The 22,794-nt window shown below is 41.7% G+C and overlaps 1 protein-coding gene across 1 annotated transcript in view; it reads right to left on the bottom strand.

Moving 5' to 3' along the window:
• Positions 1-221: 221 nt before the first annotated feature.
• The window catches only part of LOC119659385 (coiled-coil domain-containing protein 186), a 23,591-nt gene continuing 1,018 nt past the window's right edge, over positions 222-22,794 (bottom strand). The window contains exons 2-12 of the mRNA XM_038067444.1: positions 13,849-14,061; positions 13,672-13,791; positions 13,544-13,613; positions 13,333-13,487; positions 13,128-13,270; positions 12,891-13,071; positions 12,593-12,832; positions 1,094-1,264; positions 835-1,035; positions 626-778; positions 222-566 (exon numbers count right to left, since the gene is read on the bottom strand). Of these exons, the coding sequence (XP_037923372.1) occupies positions 492-566; positions 626-778; positions 835-1,035; positions 1,094-1,264; positions 12,593-12,832; positions 12,891-13,071; positions 13,128-13,270; positions 13,333-13,487; positions 13,544-13,613; positions 13,672-13,791; positions 13,849-14,061 (1,722 nt within the window). The 3' untranslated portion in view covers positions 222-491. The remainder of the gene's footprint in view (positions 567-625; positions 779-834; positions 1,036-1,093; positions 1,265-12,592; positions 12,833-12,890; positions 13,072-13,127; positions 13,271-13,332; positions 13,488-13,543; positions 13,614-13,671; positions 13,792-13,848; positions 14,062-22,794) is intronic.

The raw sequence follows: 22,794 nt of genomic DNA, 5'->3' as shown, positions 1-22,794 counted from the left end.
AACTTGGCAACAGCGATCCGAACACAGGCGAGAACAATCGGCAGAACGAAACAAATTTCCAAATTGTTCGGTTGATAAATAAAAATATCCATTCAAGCATATTTTCGAAAGTGTACATATGCGAACTGCCCATACGCATTCGCCAGATAATCCTCGTTTGCAGCGTAGGGACACATCTAGCGAAGGTCGAAAACAACGAAAATAATAAAACCTTTGATTCCTCTCATCAAGTTTATGTGTATTTTAAATAAAATCTATTTTTCCTTTACATTCTCAATATGCCTACATTTAAATACATTTTAAGGTACTATTGGTTCCTTCAATTTCTCTTTTTCCAGTGCATCGTCGATAATAGTGTAGATAAGTACATAAATGATAACAGTTGCATAAAATCAACAATAATACTCCAACCCAAATCCCTCAATTGATCTAGCGATTTATTGTACACTGCGAAATTCAATACATTGAGAAGTATCAGATTTTTGTTCTCATTATTTGTGAGCATTATTTTGAGCCAACTGTCGAGTCAGTTTATCAACTTCCAAACCGAGCACATCCAAGTTTTCCTAAAAAATAACTCGTCTGAAAAAAGAACAGCAGCGAAACTCCAAAATGATTGAATTACCTTTAGTGTAATGTTTTTCAGAAGGGTGTCTTCAAGAACGGCCTGCAGTTTTCTGTTAATTTCCAAAGACAGTTCTAGAGTCATGCTTTGATTATTGCCTCTAATACCACCATAGATTGCAGACATAACGCCACCATACTTAGCTAGCTCCGTCTGTAGTTGTATTTTTGGAGTAGCAATTTTTTCACTTGAATGTATTATTCGCTTACCTTATTTTGATCACTCTTGTTGGAAGTTAGTGCTCCAGCTTGATCGCGAAGCATGTAATAGTGCAGGAGCTTTGATTTCTTCTGCAACTCTGCCACCAGTGACATGGTATGGTTTTCTAGGAAGTCTATTTTCTCAGTTTGCCTGGTCGCTGCTTGTTGTAAACGTAGAATGCGATCAACTAAGTGCTTTTTGGAAGGTTCCTGTGTGAAGGAATATAGATTAGATTAAAATAGTAAGCGAACACATTAAGGTACTTACTTGTAACGAAAAACTACTCTGCCCACTTTGGGCTTCAGTCTCACTATCACTCTGACCACGAACGCCAACGACGTCTGGTTGTTGTTGCATTTGGGGTTCATCAGTGCTGTTTTTCCGCACCAATTCACTCTCGGAATGTTTTTTATATTTATTTATTTCTCTATTCAATTCCTATAACAAACAAGTTTCAAAAGTGTGTAACGTGAAATTTAATAGGAGAACAGTTTATCAAAGGTTATTAAATACATTTAAGGTATTTCTAGCGGAGGTGCTAGTTGTTCCTATTTTTGCCGCGCTTTCTTGTTATTGGCTACAATGGCAAATGAGATCTTATCCAGGATTGCAAAAAACTTTCCCCATCGATTACCCTCCCAGAAATAAATTAACATAAATTGAAGATGTTTGCGATGGAGTGATGAATTAATCACTTGCGAAGCGTTTTCATGCTCGACTAATATTGTTTAAACAATAAAAGTCGAGCAGACCATTCAGGGGGAAAACCACATTAAGAGGTTTTCAGAGTCGATTTTTAGGGTTTTGTGTAAAAGAAAACCTTATTAAAATCGATTCAATGTCTGTCTGTCACACGCACTTTTCTGCAAAACGGCCAAACCGATCCGAACGAAATTTGGTGGAGAGATGAGAACTATGAAATCCCATGCATACAGCGAGTGGCACGAGTTTAGGTAGAGTTTGAAAGGGGGCCTCCCCATACATGCAAAGAGGGGATTCAAAAAATTTTTTCACCGGATATAGTCGTGTAGGGTATCAAATGAAAGATCTCGATTTGTACTGACATTAGTTTTGGCGTGAATCGCAAAGTGCGTGAGTAAGAAGTCAAAATGTACGCACTTAAAGTGAGACAGTAAACACAAAACCTTATTAAAATCGGTTTACTGCCTTTTTGTCTCTGTCCGTCACACGCATTTTTCTCGGACACGGTTGTAGTGATTGATACCAAATTTGGTAGAAAGGTGGGACGAATTACGTCGGGGGGAGAGGGGTCCCCATACATCCAAAAAGAGAGTATAAATTTTTTGTTCATCAAATATGGGGGTATTAAATTAAAGGTCTCGGTTAGTACTTTCGAAGCCGATCTTAGATTTGACATTTGCTGGAAAGGTGAGGAGTGCGGAGGGTTGAAAGTATTCATTATTTAACGGACCCATTTTCAAAAACTACTTAACTGAAAAATCTGAAAAAGTCAAGAGACTGCCACTGTATGATGCCTAGACCCTAAAATATCCTCCACACAGATACCTGTTCAAATAAAATTAATAATAGTACATTACTATAAGTTTTAGTAATTGACAGGAAACCCCCCCCCACCCTCTTAGGTTCCTCCTAGAATCACGAAATTTTGCAGCAATGTAGACCTTTCCTATCTGAAGCGTCTAGCTTCCGGTTTCCCGACTTGTTTTTTATTGCATAGATCGTTCGTCTAGCTATCTCAAAATACGCTGCAGAAATTTCAAAGCGAAATTTTTGGTCCTTTAGATTTTATAGTAGTAGAAGTGAGCGATTATCGGATATAGAGTGAGGGATGCCGCCCAGGAGGTAGTCGTTTTATGTCCTTACGAAATCTTGTAGTGTTATATAAATACTTAGAGTCAGTCCCATGCACGCGTGCATTTGTATTTGTTGCAACTGTTCTTCGTAATTAAGAGTGATAAATGTTTTCATATCCCAAAGGGGGGTTTTCAAACAATTTTTTTCTTCAATTCTAGTTCAAAAAGTAATGAATCGATCATTATGAAATTTGGAGGTATGATTCTTTACAAAACTACCAAGAATATGAACTAACATTTGGCCGGCTTATAACATAGTCCGATCACGAGAGCTCCTGTGCCAGACGCGTGTAAATCCATTTAAGATTACGGCGGTCTGCACAGGGCATTGGTCCATAGGGGACCATGCCGTTAGGCTCGGCATACCCTACAACATTGCCAGCATTGCCGAAGCTGCGGAGAAGGAAACCCTCATGCACTTTCTCTGCGATTGCCCAGCTCTGGCTAGAGTCAGGCTACGGACACTGGGTAAACCATTCTTTGGGGACCTCAGAGAGATTTCTAGCTGCCGGGTGGGAGACCTGCTTTCTTTCGTGAATGCTACGGGCTGGCTCTGAAGATCCGAGCCGGCTGGACTCTGCCTCTCTGCTCCCATAACAACAGTCATTTTCTTAGGAGTTTGTGGCATCGAAACGGCACACCAAAGTGCTAATTATATTCCTCGGAGCGGCCACTGATACCTACCTACCTACCCCATGAACTAACATTGTTTTGCATAATTAGGGAGCAAAATGGTGAAAATCGAAATAGTTTTTTTTTTAACAGTATGCTAAATTTTTGATTACTTTCAGCTACATTGACGTTCATATTCTTAGAAAATAACACATCGTTCAATAAGTCCCGGGAGTAGCGTAGAAATGGCGCTAATAATGCCATTTATATACCAAGGTTCAGAAGCACCAACCTTCAGATAAGATGTGTCAAAATTTGATGTAATTCGAAACATAACCAAGAAAGCTATAGTGGCTAAACTGACGCTGCAATCGTGAAAAAATGGACCAAAACGAGTTTCGTGTGTTGATAAAACTTCTAATGGGGAAAAAACACTGTTCAAGCTCAGCAATGGCTTGAAAAACGTTATCCGGACTCTACTCCGTCGAAAACAACCATTTGTCGGTGGTTTTCGACGTGAAACGCGGTCGTGCTGATACAAATGATGAGGAACGTTCGGGTCAGCCAAATGAGGGAGTAACTCCCGAAAACACCAAGCAAGTATTGAAAATCGTGATGGATGACCGCAAAATGAAAGTGCGCGAGATAGCTAAGATGGTGAACATATCAACTGGTAGTGCATTTACTATTTTGCACCAAAAATTGGCTATGAAAAAGGTTTTTTCCAAATGGCTGCCGCGTTTGCTCACAATGGAACAAAAGCAACAACATATCAATGATTCGGAGAGCTGTTTGGCACTGTTTACTCGCAATAAACAGGATTTTTTGCGTCGATATGTGACAGTGGACGAAACATGGATTCATCATTTCACTCCGGAGTCAAGTCGGCAATCAGCTGAATGGCGTACGGCCGGTAAAAGCCGCCCGAAGCGTCCAAAAACACAACAGTCGGCCGGCAAAGTGATGGCGTCCGTATTCTGGGATGCGAATGGTATAATTTTCGTTGACTACCTCGAAAAAGGAAAAACCATCAATAGCGACTAATACATGGTGTTATTGGATCGTTTGAAGGTCGAAATAGCGAAAAAACGCCCACACATGAAGAAGAAGAAAGTCATCTTTCATCAAGACAACGCACCGTGCCACAAGTCAATCAAAACGATGACCAAATTCAACAAATTAGGCTTCCAACTGCTTCCTCATCCTCCGTACTCGCCGGATCTGGCCCCCAGTGACTGCTGGCTCTTTGCGAATCTCAAAAAGATGCTCCAGGGAAAAAGATTTGGCTCAAATGAGGAGCTGATCGCTGCTACTGAGGTTCATTTTGAGTCAAAAGACAAATCGTTCTACAAACATGGCATTGAAAAGTTAGAGAAGCGTTGGAATGATTGTATAACCTTTGAAGGAGATTATGTTGATGAATAATAAAGAATTTTGCCGATAAAATGTTGTTTTCATAGTTAGTCCTGGGACTTATTGAACAATGTGTTAAGCTAGCGATGTAAAATTAAAAGCTGTTTGGTTTCAGATAAAAATTGGAGGCGCTACAGGTGCTATAGTTGGAGAACTCCAGTTACGATCTTCACCGTAACCCTTTTATTTTTAACTCAAGTTTCTCAAAAAATTCTCAAAAGCTGTTCAGAATGTGACTAATACAATGTCTAAGCTGATTGAATTCCGAATAATTCTTCTCACTAACAAAAATCTCGAAAAACTATGTGAGAAAAGGCCTTCTAATGTGGTTTCCATTCTTTAATCACACTCTTTTAGCATGAAGACGAAATAAGGAAGAACTAAGCTATTGGATTCTCTCCGTTCTTTTTGTAGGAGATAATGTATCAGTCATAGATCTACGGGATTGCAGAGATGTCAGAGATGTCAGGTTAAAGAGAGCCAGACGTTCAGGATATGTCGGGTAGGGAACGTTCTTTTTAAAAGTTAGGAATCGGGTACATATCCTTTCTACAGATTCACTTGGATCACAATTATGATAAGGAGATCACAGCTATTCACGAATAGTACATACGAAGAATTTATAAAGGATGACTGAGGAGTGGATACCCATGAATTGATAGGAGGAACGAAATATAAAGCCAGACATTTTGGAAGCAGGGCTGAGTACATCGACTTAATGAAAATTAAACCGGAGTTTGCTGTTTTTTGAGGAAGCACTACTAAGGGCTGGTCATCAAAATAATAAATGAGTGTCGTTTTTAGTAAATAGCATAAAGAGTATCATTTCTTCACATTATCAAATGGCAACTTGTTTCGAATGTAGCAATCAGATAAGGTGTCAAGGTTTCACTGAATGCTGCACCTATTAGTAGGAGAACCGACAACAGGAAACAACTTTAAATCGTCTGCATTAAAAAGCTAGTACAGGCAAACAAGGAAGGAAGATCATTCACGAAAAATTAAAACAGAAATGGACTGAGGATGGAGGATGGATGGAGGACTCCCGATGAGGGAAAAAGAGAGACGAGATTTAATCATTAAATAAAACATGATTGACTCTATCATCTAAGTAAGATCTTAACCAGGAGAGAATACTTGTCGGAAATCCATACGATCGGAGGTTTGTGATAAGTAAGGAGTGGTCAATGGAATCGGAAGCTTTGGAGAAGTCAATATAGATTGTATGGACGTCGTTTCATGTATTTAGTGACTTCACAACAAAGCTGGTGAATTTCAACAAATTGGTGACAGTCGAGCGACCGTGTTGAAGCCTATGCTGCTCTTTCACAATGAGGTGACCGAAACGAGATGAAAGGCTGTCATTAACGTATCTTTCAAAAATTTTGGAGAACGAGGAAAGGATGGATATAAGTCGATAGTGTAAGGGTATAATACGAGCTTCCTTCCACATTTCCGGAAAAATACCTTCGGACAAGCGCTTGTTATAAACGATAGTAAGGGAAGGGAGATGTTCGATTTACATTATTTTAGGAGGGTGGGGTGGGAGCACTGGGGGAATCTGGCCATATAATGGAAGGGAAATTGAAGCATCTGTAGAGGTTGAAAGGTAAACCAGGATATTTGGCTAAGAGGACATCCGAAAGTACATCGAGAAATTCCTCGGTATGATAGGCTGGACACGAACAAGGAAGGTAGATGTATATTATAAATGGGGCACTTTTTGATGGAAAAATTATGACATAAGGATGATTACTTAGCGATATGATGGGGATAATAGAAAGACCTAACGGCAATTAAAACACCATCCCCCGTGAATTTTTTCCCTTGATAAAAACGCCGGGAGGTCAAACGACAGATGATTCAATCCCTTCAAATAATGTGGGTAGATAATTTTGAATAACGCTATGATTCGGTCATGATTATTGTCTCTCGTTAACTTAGTAGAAGCAAATGGTGTCGACAAGTATCTTAATTTACATTTAACATAGTTAGTGTCACTGGCAAATTTGATGTGTGCATATTAGTAGAAACCACTGTTGAAGAGGCACTGCTTAACATTTGATGACAATCAAACCCTCAATTATAATGCTTTGATGCACGACGCTTTGGGGTGTTATAGAGGGTGGGTGTCGTACTTTGGGTATAGCACCAGTTCCAAGGAGATCATCTTGCTCAGCGTATGTTAAAAAAGCCGGAACTGATGCTCTGGTAATTGATCCGTCCTGGTCGGACTGAACGCAGAAAATGGCAGAAGATTTCCATTCGGCACTATATTGAATGTGATCAAAGGGTAGTATACGTCCCAGGGCGAAACGTGGGTTGGTACCAAGGATGGAGCATAAAACCTGGGAAACTCCTGCTGAACCAACACCAACAACTCGACTACTATCTCAACCTCCACGTGGTGACCGCTGCGAGGTATTTCTTAACGAAAAGCAACAGTTGGAAAAGGATGAAGGCGAGTCTTCTGCGCCTAAAAACGGGATAAATTGCACCAACTGGTCCTCCAGGTTGGGGGTTGGGTAGGGTTGTCCGCAGTGTTGGGCATATTTGTTTTCGTAAATACGAATAAATTCGTACGACGATTTTCTATGAATACGAATACAAATATATTCGTATTCGAAAAAGTGAGTATTTTAATATTTACAATTATTCTAACGTCCGAAAGCGAATACAAACGTATTCGTATTTACGAGTACAATACGAATTCTATTGGATTAATATTTCCAAGTGCGAATAAGATTTTTTTGTATTGTAATGTAGATAGAGAATATTAGCGCCTTAATGATTGGACCGTGGAGTTGGACTTATATTCAATAAGAAAATTAAAAGCCGCTGCAGGTGTAGACAAAAAGTGTGTACATATAAACTCGAAAGATATTTTGACGCCTGATTGGAAAGCAAAGACATTCTTCTTCTGTGATTGTGTCAGTTAAATGTCTGTGCCCGTTCAGATATCAGACAGACAAATGTCTGTTTCAGATATTCGGTATCGGATAAATGTCTGAGCCACCCTCAGACAGTGTGTATCAGACAACAGGCAGACAGGCGTCTGTGTCTAAAGTGCTAGGTGAGATAGCCCCATATGCCCAGAACATCATTGGTCCATACCAAAAAGGCTTCACTACAGGCATATGGACATCAGTTGCATCATCTTTTCATCGACTTCAAAGCCGCCTATGATAACATAGGCAAGGTAAAACTGTACACGGCCATGAGAGAATTCGGTATTCGGACAAAATTGATAAGACTGACTAGGCTGATTCTGACCATTTGCGAGGCCAGATTAAAGCGGCAAGATCACTCTCGAGACCATTCAACGTCAACAACGGTCTAAAAAAAGGGGATGCCCTATCATGCCTCGTCTTCAACCTGGCTCTGGAGAAAGTGATTCGCGATGCAGACGTAAATGCAAAAGGCACCATCTTCTTCAAGTCCACCCAACTACTAGCCTACGCTGACGATATTGAGATCCCAATACACAAACACTTCAGATGGAATTCTTTCTCACAGTGAACATCGTAGTACAACAATTTTGATCGGAAAGACAAAGAGAATTTGTAAGGTGCCAGGTTGCCACAGATAGTTCTAATTTTTGTTGTATTTAAGTTGCATTCAAATTATTTGTCCGGATAGCTTAGTGGTTAGAGCGCAAGGTTGTCGTCTTCCGTACGACAACTTGTCTAATCCAAACTCCATCCGAATATCACGATTGAACATGTCTATCTAAGATGGTCGTCAGTACCAGCACACAGCTTGATGTCATCTAAGTACATCAAGTGTGTCAGTTCGCACTTAGCACGTAGGCCATATTTAATTGCAAAACCATGCCTTCTAACATCATTAAGTAGCCATGAAAGGGGTTCAGCACCATACAAAACCAAAGGGGACTCAATGAGTGCCCCTGGAAGATGCCCCTTCGTATACCGATGGGTTCTCAGGTATTAGCATCCTCAGATGTACGAGTATGCACTGATAAGGTGGTGGCCACCCTTACGTGACTATCGCCAAAAACTTTATTAGTTTCGGATCAATGCGATAAAGATGTAGGACATCAATTAGCCAGATATGCGGGACGCTATCGAAAACCTTGGCATAATCGATATAGCAACTAAAGAGGTTTCTTTGGCCTCTAGTTGCTTGTCCTACAACTACCGAGTCGATAATGGGTTGCTCTTTGCAACCCCTTGATCCAACTCGGCAGCCCTTCTGCTCCTCAGACAGAATGTTGTTGGTCTCGAGGTGAGCATTGACCCTTACACTAATAATGGACGTAATGAATTTGTAGAGGTTTGGTAAGCAAGTAATCAGTCTGGTGTCTGCGGGGTCCTGCACCGTGTCCTTCTTAGGGATAAGATAGGTAATCCCCGCACTGAGGAAGGGCGGAAATTCCTCCAGCCGACTCATGACCTGATTTATGCTGTGTCTCAACCGACTCTGTACACTGGTAAATATCTTATACCAGAAATTCTGCACCCGATCCAGACCTGGGCACCTACAGTTCTTTGAGCTGTTTATAGCTCGTCGAACTTCCTCTTCGGGAACATTCGCAAAATTCATGCCAGGTGTATTGACATGGCGGGTGTCTTCGGCGGTGATCCACTCAGCATGCTGGGCAGGTAACTTCCAAAATTCACCCATTGGGGTGGCTCCGTCACCGAAAACTGTACTGTCTGGACGCTCTGTTGAGATTCCTTGAGAGATTTGAAAAAGCTTCGCTGGTTCCTCGCGTATGTTACATTCTGGACACGTCTGGAATGATTTTTGCCATACCGTCGTCACCGAATGCATACGACAGAAAGTTTCTCCTTTTTTTTCCAGAATTTCAACTACGGGTGCCTCACTGGTGATGGCATAGTTTCTGTAAACCCTCTGCACTTTATTTCTCACTCATCTGCTGCACTGCAACTGCACGACAATACACAAGTGATTGTAGTTGCAGAAGCGACATATTATCATTGATTTGAGATAGAATTCCCGGAGTTGCTGGAGATGCATAGAGCCTGGGAGCACCTGATCTATGCAAAAGATCCACTTCAGAGAATTCAATACACGTTCTTTGGAATTCGTCCCGAACCCCAGCGGAAACCTCAGCTGGACGATGGAGAAGAGTGCTTCGGCGGGTACTGAAACTGTTGCCTGCAGTTTGGCGTGGTGTTACTGATACTGCCGCCTCTGTCCCATCGATTCTCGGTCACCAGTTTCTGCGGTGACCTCAAGTCGAACACGCTCCCTGATGATGGCCCGGACTGTGTCACTGCGAGTAATAAAGCGGTACTGGTCTGTTTGTTATTATTATTATTCAAATTATTATGCATAACCTCAAGTCTAATGATATTTAATTGCTCTTTTGTTTGGAATTTTCAATATAAAAGTTTGCTCGTTTTACCAAATTATTTTTTCACCACAATTTCAGAACATCCTGTTTGGCGCCCTGTTTCCCTACTGGAAAAAATCATGGAAATCAGTCCTGGAAAAAATTAATTTTCATTTTTTCTTAGACATATTCAAAATATAGGACATTATTTCAAAACTGACCCACACAGAAGTTATTTTCCGAGCTATCACAATCTCGGCAGATGCCGGATTTTACCTAATACTAGCACTAAGTGCCAAGCATTTAGGCTCGGACGATCCTACCTACTTAAAAACTAAAGGGGCGCTGGTGGTGGTGGCCGGTGGTAGGTCAGTGGGAGAATCCGTCGAGTACTCCCCGCAACATCGAGAACGTATGCAGAATGGTGTACTTCTGCATGGTTTGAACCAGACTGTGCGAAAGTCCCAGGACATCAAGGGAAGCCGTCAGGGATTTAGGTACAATACCTGTAGCTGACAATATTATGGGAACTGCAACCACCCGCTCGAGACGCCAAATTTCTTTGATTTCCCGAGCCAATGGCTCATAGTTCACCTTCTTCTCCACGTATTTCCGTTCAATGTTGCTATTATGGGGGATAGCAACATCAATAATATACGCGGAGCGACCCGTCTTTTCAACTAACAGTACTTCAGGCTTGTTGTGTGCGGTATGGCGATCAGTCAGAACTTGCCGGTTCCAATACATGCTGTAAGCAGAACTATCAAGTACTGCTTGCGGCTCATATCGGTAAACCGGACATGTTCCCGTGATCAGCCCATGCTTATATGCAAGGTTTTGATGGATAACCTTACATACAGCATTATGCCTGGTGATGTATTGCACCGGTGCCATAACAGTACAGCCAGAAATGAGATGGTCCAACGTCTCTAACGCCGAACCACACATTCTGCACTGGTCGTTCTCCACCCGTTCTTTCATGATGAGCTTTTTATAAGCTCGGGTGGCGACCACGCCATCCTGAATGGCACACATGAACCCCAGTGTTATTATTATTAATATATTAATATAATATTAATTTAGTATTGCTTGAAAACTCGCCAATTGTCAAATATAAATGGAAAAAAAGCTTTTCCGTAAAAGATTCGAATACGCCGCACTTTTAAGTAGTCCATTTAAGCGAATATGTGCACTATTTAACTACAATTTCCCTATATTGCAGCACTACGACAAAACAAAACAAAACAAAAGAAGCGGATAATATCCGCATTCAAATAATACTTCTGGTTAACTCAACGTTTATTTTGACCCGCAATATGTTGCTCTCTCAAATTTATTTTCGAAGTAACAGAACAGATAAGAAAAATATTAAAGTGCGTTTATATGTATATGTGCCAGTGTTAGTTCTCTACTTTTAGGACAGTCAACCTGGCAGAGTGGAGTTTGTTTCTGCGTACCGTCCGCTATTTCTTGGTGGAAATTCCCCTAGAGAAAGATGCAATATAAATAACAAAAAATCATTGGAAGACTAACCTTTCCTGTCCTTTTATCCGAAAGTTTTAGATCAACAATTTCCCTTGCCATTTCCTACATTCTAGTAAGTCTTAGACTCCTCCCTGAGGAAAAAATAGTCTTTTTCCGTCTACTAACCATTCCCTACATGAAAAAACCTCGCTTATTTCACTATTTTGTAGCAATCTCAAGTCTGAAGTGAACACGAGATTTCCGCTTTACAATTTCACATTTACAAAGATCTGATGTCGAAACTATGCCATCTATTTGTCCTATCATCGTCTTCATCATCATCCTATGTAATGCTATTTTTAATAATAATAATCGTTGGCGCATATTGAATCAGGGCCTTGAAGTGTGTTAGAGCACTTCATTCAAGACCGTAACGGTACACTACAGTATATTGTAGGAGACAATGTGGTCAGCATTGCGCTCGCCCGAGATTATTACCCTGATTTGACTCAGGTACTCATTCACAGCTGAGTCGACTGGTATCCGACCACAGTTAGATACTAGACAGCTACCTCACTCCCCCTTGCCCCTCAAGGGGGGAAATCAGTGCGAGTGCACACGATTTCAAATTGTTTTGCCCTTGAGCATGAGCGAGATGTACCGAAAACCCCATCAGCTGTGTTTGACATACCGCCCGGACTTGCCAATGTATTGGTGAGATTGGCAAGCTTTTGCTTATGTATAAGTGAATACGTGAAACAACTTTTTGCTATATGGGTGAGCACGCCGTAGTACCAGAATAGCAAAAGCTCACCGATCTCTCTCTTACCAATACGATTTGACGAAGATTATGCCTTTTCCTTGTTTAGCGTCTCTGATGTGTAAGCACATTCGCAATTGCGGTCATTTTTGTAAGGGTGCTGCCTATAGTAGATCTACTGTGTATCCGACGTCAAATCGCGATACAAATCCCACTGCCACCAGCGAGATTTGAACCGCGACCTTCCGTACGACAGCCTTGTGCTCTAACCACTCAGCTATCCGGACAACGCTATTTTTGGTGATCTTTTATTCATTGTTCTTACGAGATACCGAAAATTTCAATATTACCGCAATACTTACCTTTATTATTTGGGAATGTTTATTTTTCACCGCTTCTAAATCACCTAACGCATTGTCTAATTTCTTCTTTGTGGCTTCGTACAATTTCGTTTTTTCCGACAGGTGTTTCGTGAATAGCAGCCGCTCTTCATTCTTGCTATTAATCTCTTCCTCCAACTTTGCTGATATTTCATTATATTTTGTATCGAATTCCGACTTTTCTTTTTTGTAAATTTCATTTTCTGCACTTATTGCTTTCATCTGGAAATAAAAACAGATCCATTAACTTGCCAAAGTGAATTGATAACGAAAGACATACTTTTGAGGCTTGAAGGAATATTTCATTTTGCAACTCTACAATTTTTTCGGTCATTTCTTTATTAATACTTAGAAGGTCCGACTCCTTGCCGCGCAATTGCTTTAGATCGGACTTATAGTCTTCAATTCTCTGTTCAAGATCTGCCTTATTTGTAAGAAGCGATGCAATCTCTTCTTTATTTCTGGAAATACAAAAAAGTTTATTGTATTGAAACGTATTAAATCTGAGTGAGTTTACATGATATCCTGTGCTTGCAGAATTCTCAAATCTTCAAGTTGGCTCCGCAGTTTTGCAGAGTTTAATAATTCCTGGCTTAATGAATTTTGTACAATATTGTGTTGGGTTCTCTCTTCCTCAAGCTCTGATAAGATAGCCGCTTTCTGTAATAACATAGTTCACGATCAAGTATTATAATTCACTCTTCTCTACTGCTAAATTTCACCTCTTCTTGCTCCCGTTGTAAAAGCTCTTGGATTTCTTTATATTTACTCGACAGTTGTTTGTGTTCCCTATCGAGTACTTCAAGCTGTTTTTCCTTTTTCTCGTTTTCATGTTTCAATAGAATCACATGCGCTTCTTGCTCCATTTTTTGTTGTTCTGAAATCAATAAACAGCCTTTACATTAACCCTAATTTTCTACATACCATTAATACCTGTTAACTTCTCCTCTGTTAACTGGACATTTTTTTCTTGAAGTACTTCGTTAAGCCGTTTTTCCATTGCCTACAAAGCCGCAATTTTCAAAAATGTATTATCAAAAAAGACAAAATAAAAATCTTACATTTTTATTTTCCGTCTCTTGCGTTAGCTTAATCGAAATCCATTTAATCTTCATTTCTAGATTTCCGAGATCCGTTTTATATTTCTCATTTTCACGTTGAACCTTTTTCACCTCGTTGCACTAGAACCAATTCATTCATCAATTTAACAAAATACAGTGATTGAGAAGGGGACGCACCTTTTCCTCGATTATGTTGGCCAATCGGCTTTTTTCCTCGTTCAGCAATTGATACTTTGTAGATATGATCTTAATTTCTTTTTTGCTGTCATTCAGTTGCTTTTCGGCATTCTCTTTTTCCCTTTTGGCATCTAATAAAATTTTTTCTTTTGTTGCATAAATCATAACAGCACTTTCTTTTTCCCTGACCGCCAATTCCAGTTCACGTTTAAGCTAACAAAATGAAAGGAGTGAGTTTGTAAATGCGAAAAATACTTGTGGATAACACAGTGAGTTCCACCAGACACGCGTTTCTGTTTCTTCAATAGCCAAATTTAATTAGAACCTACCATCTCCACTCCTTCTTACCATCCCCACTTACTATTAACAATATGATAGCCAAGTACTGCGATCTAAATCATTTGATTCTCCCATTTTCAACCCGTGTATCTACTTATGCATTCGTACATTCTTCATCTGTTATTAACCTTACATAACTCGTTATCTCCTTCCGTCTGACAATACCAAGTCATACTCAAAAATTCTCAGTCTGTAAGCGGCTCTTAGACCACATACCGCCCATTATATTTTGAAAAAGCAGATTCAGCCATTTTTTGCAAAGTTTAAACGAACGGATGAAAACCGAAATAAGTCAGAATACCAGAAGCTGGTAGTTCAGGTATAAAGGTCTTTTGTTTATCTTATCTGAAAAACTTCCTACCCACATTTCTAAATTGCTATATGGCTAAAAACCCAAAATCCCTGCGAAAATAAATTATAAATTAAATCTTCTGTTCGTCAAAGCAACTATCACCATGGAATCCAATGAAACGGTAAGTAACTAGCTTGATTTGTAGGTGAAGGTGAATTTAATCAACCCGGAGAAGAGACATCCGTCCGAACATCGGATGGTAATACGACAGCCTGCTTCCCACTAGCAAGAGTACCGACGAGAAGACAACAGCGGTAAATATTGGAATCGACCCATTTAAGAGAAGTAATAAACTAATACGATCCCCGACAGCAAAGCCTGATAATGGTGACAAATTTAGCCAACACGCCTCGGTGAAGCCTGACGGGATAGCAAACCTAGGGATGATGATAAAAAATCTTGTGGAGTATGTCAATGCTCGAAATAATGTCCATCACGCAATTAAAAATCAGGTGCGTACTATTAAAGCTACGTATCTTGAAGTACGAGAGGGATTAAAAGAAAGTAATAAAGATAAAAACAGGCAAGAACTGCAGCGCTGCAGTCATGCCAAGAGCGCTCCCTTCGCTATTATGGATGCGGTAGCACAACGGGCACAAAGGAAACTCTGGAGCTCCGTAAAAGACTGAGAAAGTCTAATGGGGAAGCGGAATCTCCCCAACGCAGCCAAAAACGGAAAATGGAAAAAACGCCTCCACGGCAAATAAGTAAGCAATCACACGAAAGACTACCAGTCCCTACAGCGAAATACGGTAAATGCATTCAAAGTTCCACTTGGAGTAAGGTGAAAAAGAAGAAAAAGCTGCAAAAGAAAAGCCGGTTCAAGGCACTAATTATAATATAACGGAAAAAAGTGAATTTACGTACGGTGACCTTATAAGGCGAACGCAGAAGGACAATCTATTGCTGGAATTTCAACCAGGCGAAAATAAGTTGGGAAAACCTGCAGAAAAAAATCGAGTCGTCACTGGGTGAGGCAACAGAAGTGAAGCTAAGTAAAAATCGCGTAGTTATTGAGTGTAAGGACTTGCGACGAGGTTATAACGAAGGAGGAAATTTGCGAAGCCCTACGATACCAGCTAGGAATACAGTCGGTGCAGGAGCCACGATTAAAGAAGGCATATGGCGATACACTTACTGCGTCCATAAGCGTCGAAGCGGTCAAAACAGCTATCACTGCCAGTAAAATCCAGATTGGTTCGGTTGTCTGCTGACTACGAGAATAGATTACTCTGAAAAGATTCTTCAGGTGTTTGGAATTCAGACACGTGGCGAAAAAATGTACTAGCGTACACGATAGGTCCAACCCAATTTTCTGTTCTGCAGGCAAATAAATGACATTGACAGCGTTCACATCACAGGCAACAGCACACGTCCGGTTTTTAGGAAGGCGATCGACATTATGCCCAAACGAGGTTCCCACAGCTCAACCTCTGAACCATTCCCAAGCGGCTCAGGACCTGCTCTCCCAGATGGTATTGGAAAATTGACATTGCTATTGTCTACAAGCAGTACAAAAATCTAGACAGTAGTGGAACATGCGGAAATCGGGCCATAGAAGGAAACTCGAATTTTCTCGAGAGTGGCTTCACTAAAGCAGAAATGGGCAAAATATTCGTTTACAACTGCTTTGCGGTACCAAGCATTATGAGAGAGAAAATCCATTTTTTGGGGGAGCGAACTAGTAAGAGACTAGTAATAAATGTAAACGACTATAGCCCTATGATAGTAGGTGCCATTTCAACGCATGGGCTGAAGAATGGGGCAGCCGAGAAGCGAACGCATATTACGTGAAGCTTTTTCTCGTTTGAATCTTGTGTTCGCTAAAACTGGATTCAAGAACACTTTCCAAAAGAGAGAAATGGGGTCCGTGATAGATGTCACATTAGTTAGCGATGTTAGCTAAGGATCGCTCCAGTTGTACGTCAGTGAAGAATATACACATAACGGCCACCAGGCCATCATTTTTGAAATCATACATAGTACACGAATGAAGTTGTCCCGGATGACAGCTGAAAGATGAGCAGCCAATAAATTTGACGGAGAGATTTATAAAAAAGTTCTGCAGCAACATACAGCGCTTGAAGGAAATGCAGAAAACAAAGCTTTTACTTTATCGGCGGAAAGTTACGCTGAGCATGTGACGTCTCTATGCCAAGGTGTGTTGGTATCTCAAAAGCGAATTCCGGACTTTCGGTAAAACTCTGAATGCCGCAAGGCCAGAAGGCGCAGTCAGCGGAATAGAAACCGATCTGCACACGAGCAACTACATGAAGAATACAAAAGACTCGGAATAAATTACATGTGGCTATTATAAACAGTAGGAGTGGGCACTTTAGCGACTGTGTAAGAAAGCTGACACGGACTCCTGGGGTGGCGCCTATAAGACAATAATATCGAAAGTCAAAGGCAAACGCTCCCCACTAATTTCTTGCACTAATCTGCTTAATGGAATATTAACAGACCTTTTCTCACAAAATGTGAGTACCTCTAATCTTCCCACTTTCGAGATAGACACCGTCGACGATCCCATGGTAAGTGAAAAGGAGGCCCTCGAAGCTGCGGAAGAAATAGTTGGAAATAAAGCACCTGGCTTGGATAGAATCGCCAATAAAGCACTCCAGCCAGCAGTGAAAATAGTCCCAAATATGTTTGTCGAGGCTTTTACCACATGCCTTAAAGAAAGAATGGACGAAGCAGAAACTAATAGTAGTCCCCAAATCAAACAATCCTTTGGGTGAAGGTTCGTCCTATAGGCCGATATGTCTTCTAAATAATACTAGAACGAATAATCTATAATATATTGCTTTGGAAGGCATTTATGCAAATGAAGAAGTCTATGACATTAAATCATGATTAGGAAATGCTGATCTAAAGCTCGCAGAGCATAAGACAGTATTGATATTTGTTACCAAGCGCAAAAAGTGCACGACCATGAAGATCAAAGTTGGAACAGAAACAATTCATTCCAAGCTGGCGCTCAAATATTTAGGCGTAATCATTGACCAGAGGCTAGACTTCAGATTGCATGTAGAGGGTGCCGCAGTATGAGCACTGAAAATACATCAAATAAGAGGAAAATTGGAGCTGCTTACCGCATAAGTGCACTCCGAACATGTTGCGCTTACAGAACAATATGCAATGAAGCAGCTTCCGTGATAGCAGGAATGATCTCGATTGGCGAAAGAAGGACAACGGGTACGATCGAGTGTATCTCACCGGAGAATCTCCTCCTCGTCGGCGACAGTTCGCACGAACTGAAACTATCGCGGAATGGCAGGAGAAATGTGACGAGTCAGAAAAAGGCCGCTGGACTCACAGAATTATACGGGATATCCGGAAATGGATCGAACGATCCCACGGCGAGGTAGGTTTTGAATTAACCCAGTTTTTGAGCGGACACGGAGGTTATCGAGCATATCTGTATCGATTTGGACATGATGATTCGCCATATTTCCAAAGTGCAGAGATGGTGTTAGTGGATAAGAATCCCACACAAGCGTGTGGCAGAAGCCAGCGGTAGCTTTCCACCCTTAATCGGCAAAAAAAGACAAAGACGGACAGACAGACATCGAATCGATTCTAATAAGGTTTTTTTTTCGCACAAAACCTTCAAAATGAGATGGTTACTCATGGATACGAATAATCAATTGTTAGACGATCGTTAACAGCTGAATCAACGATTAATTGAATAATTAGTTAACTAAAAAAATAAGTTAACTACTGGATAACAGTGGCTTATATATCGCGAGAGCCCACGCTGGTACACTCTGGTGCCTTTCTTCCGACAACCGTGATTCAGATAAAGATAAAGAATGGGCATATGGTTGTCATCTGTTGCCTAGTAGACCAGCGAAGCTAGAGAAGCAAGAGAGCAGAGGACCTGCTTCAAAAATTGCTTTTAACAGGAAACAAACAAATATGATGGTTTCAGGGATGGAAGGAATATCGACGACTCAGCTAGAAAACTTGTCGAAGATTAAGACTAAGGGGTTTGACGTGAGACGAATAACCAAGGGGAAGGCCCCTTTGCATACCACAACGTATCGGTCGTCAAAAGGATATGCTGGTGAGGAGATGTACTGCATACCGTAGCTGAAGAACATACAAAATTATGTGACTACAACGAAATCTAACCCCGAGGAAAATTTAAGGGAAGACTATCACTTATCGTATGAAGAAAACTATCACTTATCGTATGGGCTACGTCTCCTGGCATGCTATAAGGACGCTTTATTGGGTGCCCGAGGACAATGCTCCCGCTGAAGAAACCAAATGGATTCTCTTTTATTCAGCCTTTGTGCCGTTCACAGGCGGGATCGACTCGTTGTGATCGGTTTCGACTTTTGACTCTATCGAATGCCTGATCTGGGTGCAATCTCGAGGCTTTTTAATCCCCATCCAGCGCATCAAGCCACCGTTGTCTCGGCTTGCCTTTCGATCGTTTACCATCGACTCGCGATATTCAGACCAATCTTGGCAAGTGAATTCTCGTTAACACGAATTGCGTGACCATAGTATCGAAGACGCCTCTCTCGCAATTTTTCCACGATCGATGCAACCCCATAGCCATCGCGAATATCCTCATTTCGGATGTGATCAAAACGTGTCACGCAACTAGTCCAACACAACATTTTCATCTTCATTCCCGCAAGACGCCGTTCATTGTCTTTTATAGTCAGCCAACACTCAGAACCATAAAGAGCGACAGGACGGACGACTTTGTGGTAAATTTTAGATTTAAGACATTTGTTGATACGTCGATCACAAAGAACACCAGTTGTGGGACGCCACTTCATCCAGGTTGCGTTAATGCGTGAAGCAATTTCATAACGCAGTTCTCCATTGGCTGATAGCGTTGACTCAAGATATTTAAATCGCTCAATTTTGGGCAGATCACTGCCGCTGACAGTGATTGTGCCTGTTTCATGGGGATCGGTCGTCAAAAATTCAGTTTAGTTTAAATTCAATCTGAGACCGTGTTGCATGAGGCGATCATTCCATTTTTGAACAAGTTGCTCGAGATCATTTTTGCTATCAGATGCTAGGAAAACATCATCTGCATAAAGCAGTGTGTAGGGTGCTGGACGTTGGATGCACCGTGTGACGGTGTTCATAACAAGAGTAAAGAGGAGTCATGAGAGGCCGCTTTCTTGATGAACACCAACAAAGACACGAAGCGGTTTTGATACACCCGCCATACTTCGAACTTTACTTTTCGGATCGTAGTAGAGCAAATGAACCCAACGTTCTTCTGGCACTAAGTGTTGTCCTAAAGCATACCAGATGAGTTCGTGTGGCACACGATCAAACGCTCTCTCTAGATCCAGAAATGCAATGTAAAGAAAGCGATGCTTCTCACGGTGTTTCTCCATAAGTAACCGCGCAGCGTATATTGTGCCAATAGTTCCGCATTTTCTGACAAATCCGGCTTGATTCATGGTTATTTCAACGATTTCGCGTATACGGTTGTCAAGAATGCGTTCAAAAATCTTCATGGTATGGGAAAGTAACCGAATCAGACGGTAATTTGAACATTCTGCTGGACTACCTTTCTTTTTCCATATTGGAACAGTGGTACTTTCTTGCCAGTCAGATGGTGTTCTTCCTTCCTGAATAACCCGGTTAAAGAATTCACTGAACCACAGTGTTGGGTCCCAGCTTTTCGCTTTCCAGAGCTCAGATGCGATGTCGTCCGGTTCTGTGGCTTTCCCCGATTTTATTCGTTTTATTGCTTCCTCGACTTCAGTTGCGCTGACAGTTAAGTCCTTGAGGGTTTTACGTGAGCACCTGTCTGGAAGACTTAATCCCACGGCATCTTTAGGACACGGATTGATTTTGTGACCACAATCAAAGCCCCGCTGAGACAAGCAACAACGGTACCAGTCTATACCAAGTGCATGGCTTAGCATTCATACTGGTGGATACAAGACCTGCCTAAATCTCTACCGAACTAAGGAGTACGGCACCCGTGTTGATATGCAACACCACGTCGAGGCCCGAAGGTCTCTTCTCGCTTGAGCACAACCACAACCACCATGAAACTTCCACTAGGGGGGCCAACCGCAAATAACCGAGCTGTCCTCACATACAACAGGAGTTCACCCGAAGTATGTGAGTCCAGGGGCTTTCCCGGTTCCCATGGTACCAGTATACCCCTGGTAAGGTTTCGTGACCAATTTGCCACTTCAGATGAGTCCCCGTGCAGACTCGGGTCTGATCGCCCTGATTGGGCCTTTGGAGCATTCGCCTACTGCATCACGGCCGGCAAACCAAAGTGAGTACAGCGTCTCCCGGTGCCACCACTATGGAGGTTCTCCTCGGCCACTTGGTTTTGGTTTGACCGATAGGGTTGCCGCCCCATCTTCCTCACCGCCACCTCTGAGCACCCATAATAGTGGCAGTGATGTTTTATATTGAACAAATACTGATGTTTCGCTGACAGGTGGTACTGGTCCAAATGTCGGCAATCATTGAGGAAGTGGATGATGAGCAAATTCTTCAGTTGAAATCTGCTCGAAGTATTCTAGCCATCTTTCCGTTGCGGCTCGACAAAGTACCGTTCTTGTCATTAACGCAACAGAAGTGTTCGATATCCTGTGTACGTTCATTACGGCTTTTAGCAAGTTGATACAGATCTCTCTCGTCATCCCGAGTGTCCAGTTTATCGTAAAGAGTTTTGTTATGGTCCACTCGGGTGACAGCGACTGCTTTGTTTGCTTCTCGATTGGCATTCTTATAAATTTGCCAATAAGCAAGCGTTTTATCGTCGAAAAAATTTGTGATAGAGGCGTTTCTTTTCACGGACCTTCATTTCAACATCATCATTCCAAAGCCAAGTATCTCGATTGATGTACCGCTTACCCGGCTTGGTGATTCCGAGAGTTGCAGAGGCCGCTTTGTTGATCGTGTCTTTCATTTGGTTCCACGATTCTTCCACATTCGTAATGGTCGGTAATCGTGTGAGTGAGATGGTTTCTTTTTTCTTCTCACCAAATCGCCACCATTTGATGCGCCGCGAGCCAGTGCGTTCCTCACGCATTTTTATCGGTGGCTTCATTCGCAGGACGGCAATGAATAGCCGATGTTTAGGTGCGATGGTCTCATAGGGAACGACTTCGCAGTCAGTGAAAATGGTAAAATGTCGGCGTCTTATGAGAATATAGTCGGTTTGCGTTTTACTGTTCCCACTATAAAATGTAGGAAGATGAGACAATCGTTTGATAAACCATGTATTCATAAGTACAAGGTCATGGGTGTCCGCAAAATCGATTATACCCCGCCACCCTCATTGCACACCCCCTTTCCCCAATGACACCTGTTATCGTCTGCTTTTCACCCACATGACCATGAAGGTCGCCGGCAATGATGATATAGTCGTCAGCAGGCACGTGACAAATCTTTTCATCGAGAAGTTGCCAAAAGGCATCTTTCTCCGCATCAGGTCCACCTGTCTGTGGTGCGTACGCAGTGAAGAAGTGAAGCGATCAGCTGATATAATGGTGAGTTTCATCAGCCGATCATCAAATCGTTCGAGTTTTTTACTGGCATCACGGAAACCCTCTGAGATAGTAATGCCAACACCATATTGAGTGTGTGGGCTACGAAAATGGAGAAGTTTATAGCCATTTTTAACGCGTTCGCGTTCAATATCGCAGCCTTTGGCACCAGACCATCAAGTTAAGGTACCAACATTTAGCGTGCAGACACGTATTCGTTTTGTACGGACTAACTTGCTTACGTCCTGACGCCGTCCATGCGTCAAGAACCCTTGCCCATTTCTCGACAGGACCGGGGCCCGTCCTGCCGCGTCGACTGAGGTGGACGCCCTAGCATTTATCCGAGGCTTGTGACTGTGCTAATTTAAGAGTAAGCATTTAAATTGTGGACATTTAAATTCAAAACACCAACCCTGGAACTGTAATATGCCAAATAAAGCAGGTAATATTTTAAGGAAAACTTAATCAGGCACGCTCCTTATAGCTCTAGTTTCTGTAGGCCTCTAGAACTTACTTCAACTATTGATTTGGTGATCAGCAATGCAAAAGTGTTGGTCGGTCAGCCTTCAAAAATTATCTGGAGGATAGTGGCTGTAAACTTTTACCTCACCCGCCGGATTCACCAGCATTGGCGCCTACCGAGTACCATTTATTTCGTTCAATGCAAAACGCACTCACTGGAACGCGCTTTACTTCCGCGCAAGGTATCAAAAGTTGGCTTGATTCTTTCTTGGCCTCAAAGGATGAACCCTTTTT

This window comes from Hermetia illucens, chromosome 6 (assembly GCF_905115235.1).
Source record: "Hermetia illucens chromosome 6, iHerIll2.2.curated.20191125, whole genome shotgun sequence".
Lineage (NCBI taxonomy): Eukaryota > Metazoa > Arthropoda > Insecta > Diptera > Stratiomyidae > Hermetia > Hermetia illucens.
Note: the sequence above shows the minus strand (reverse complement) of the source record. Positions and strands in the feature narration are given on the sequence as shown.